This window comes from Cryptomeria japonica, chromosome 11 (assembly GCF_030272615.1).
Source record: "Cryptomeria japonica chromosome 11, Sugi_1.0, whole genome shotgun sequence".
Lineage (NCBI taxonomy): Eukaryota > Viridiplantae > Streptophyta > Pinopsida > Cupressales > Cupressaceae > Cryptomeria > Cryptomeria japonica.
The window spans coordinates 597749049-597751057 of NC_081415.1; the positions used below are offsets into that span (position 1 = coordinate 597749049).

Consider the following 2009-nt stretch of genomic DNA (forward strand, 5'->3'; position numbering starts at 1 on the left):
AAAGATCGAGATATAATTACAATAAAGTATTTGAGACCTATGTTTGCAATTGTTTTGAAGACATATTGTGAGTTAGTTAATTTCCATTCATTTTTAAAACAATCTATTTACAATGAAAACAATTAGTACAAATAATCACATATATTAGTTTTTTATAATAAATAAAATCAAACATATATTACTATCAGCTTAACCATTGCACCTCCTTTTGGTGCAAGCGCTAGTATAAAAACAACGTACATAATTTTCCAAACGAATTTTTGTTTTATTCCTAAACTTATGACCTCTTCAATGATACAATAATTAATGTACATGTCTTCCCAAACAAATATTGTCTTATTTCCCGAACCCATCTCTAGAATGAATTAATATAATAATAAACAATGTAAATTTTTGTCTTCACTTTCACCACACATTGTAATCCTCCCTCCCACAGTTCTCAATCACCACTCTTCTATGTACTGAAAATGCAAGCTATACCCATGGCGGCTTACATTTTAACACCAACAAATACAATACAATCATCACTCTTCACTAAATATTGTACATAAATGCACAAACATCATGCATGGCAGAAAACCAGGCCATGCGAAGCCATTCTTCTGTTCATGCAGAGAGCTCAGGAGCAGATGAAAGCTTATGGATCTCATCTACAAAAGCTTCGATGCTCTGAGTAGAAAATCCTCCTTCACTCACAGACTTTCTCGCCGAATCTCCCAACTCCCGAACCCTTTCGGCCTGTCCTCCTCCTCCTCCCATAATTTGCTCCACTGCTCTCTTTAATTTATCTCTGTGAGGAAATCCCTGATACCCTCTGCAAATCTCCACCCCAACCTTAAGAACCTCCGCCACAAGCACAGAATTGGAGAAATGATCTCCTTCAACGGGCCAAGTAATTATGGGAACACCCGTTGCGATGCTTGCCAAAATGGAATTCCATCCGCCGCGAGTCATAAAACCCCCAATTGAGGGGTGAGGGAGAAATACAGTCCCTGGAGGCGCAGAATCGCCGCTAATTACAAATCCTCTGTCTCGGACTCGTTCCCTGAATTCCTCAAGAATTTCGACCTTGCTATTATTAATCCAAAGAAATGGCCTCTCTAAGCCCTCCAATCCAAACCCTAATTCAGCCATTTGTTCCGATTCGAAATCTCCGACGGAAACGCAGAGAACAGACCCGGCATTTTGGGAATCCAGCCACTGCTGTGCGCCTAGGGTCTGATCATTTAACTGTCGGGGCTGCATGATTAAGGGGCCTAGTGCCCAAACAGGCTTGCTGGTTGTCTCATGGAGTTTGCTGATGTGAAGAATCTCCAAATCGTAGAAGGTATTAACCACAGCGCCCCAGCTCTGGAGATTCAGAAGCCTGTTCTCTCGCAGAAATTCCGATCGGGGGTCAAATTTCTGAAAGAGGAGCGCAGATCGAGATATTTGGGTTCTGCAGAGAGAGATTTCGATGGGAAGATCGGGCACCAGGAAGGGCTCGTCGTCGGATTTGACGGCCAAATGTGGGAGCTCAGTCCAGAGAGAATTGTCGACACAGACAGCGAAGGCGCTGGACGCATGGAATACGATCCTGGGGATTTTGAGTTTTGCCGCAAGAGTTTCAGTCCAGCCCAGGTAAAAGTCGCTGATGATGCAGGTCACTGGGGTTTTGGAGCTTTGATCTTCGATCCACTCTTCAATCGGGTCGGCCAGCAAGCGGAAGGCGTAGACGAGGTCGGGGAACGATTTTTCTGTTATAATGGACGTTGGAATTTCTGGAGTGGATGGGAGTTCGATGTCGAGGGATCGAATCTCGAGGCCTGCGGATTGGGCTTGTGTGATGAATGGATCGATGAAGGGGGGTTTTACTTGGGTGGTGAGCAGTGTGATGGAGAGGCCATGGGAGGCTAGCAGGCAAGTCAAATTGAGAAATGGAGTTATCTGCTCTTCTGCTGGGAATGGAATTGCTAAGACGTGAGGGGCTTTTCTGCTCTCAGATGATGCCGCCATGATCGTTGCTTAGA

General features: G+C 44.2%; 1 protein-coding gene across 1 annotated transcript; it reads right to left on the reverse strand.

Annotated features, from left to right (window-relative positions):
• Window positions 1–606: 606 nt before the first annotated feature.
• LOC131076309 (UDP-glycosyltransferase 73C11) lies at window positions 607–1245 on the reverse strand. The gene has a single exon (XM_058013435.2). It carries the CDS (start codon window positions 1243–1245, stop codon window positions 607–609), a length of 639 nt encoding a protein of 212 aa, XP_057869418.2.
• Window positions 1246–2009: the final 764 nt, after the last annotated feature.

What these genes read in the sequence shown, in the direction of transcription:
- LOC131076309 (XM_058013435.2), bottom strand. Translation starts at nt 1,245, where the DNA reads ATGCAGCCCCGACAGTTAAATGATCAGACCCTAGGCGCACAGCAGTGG.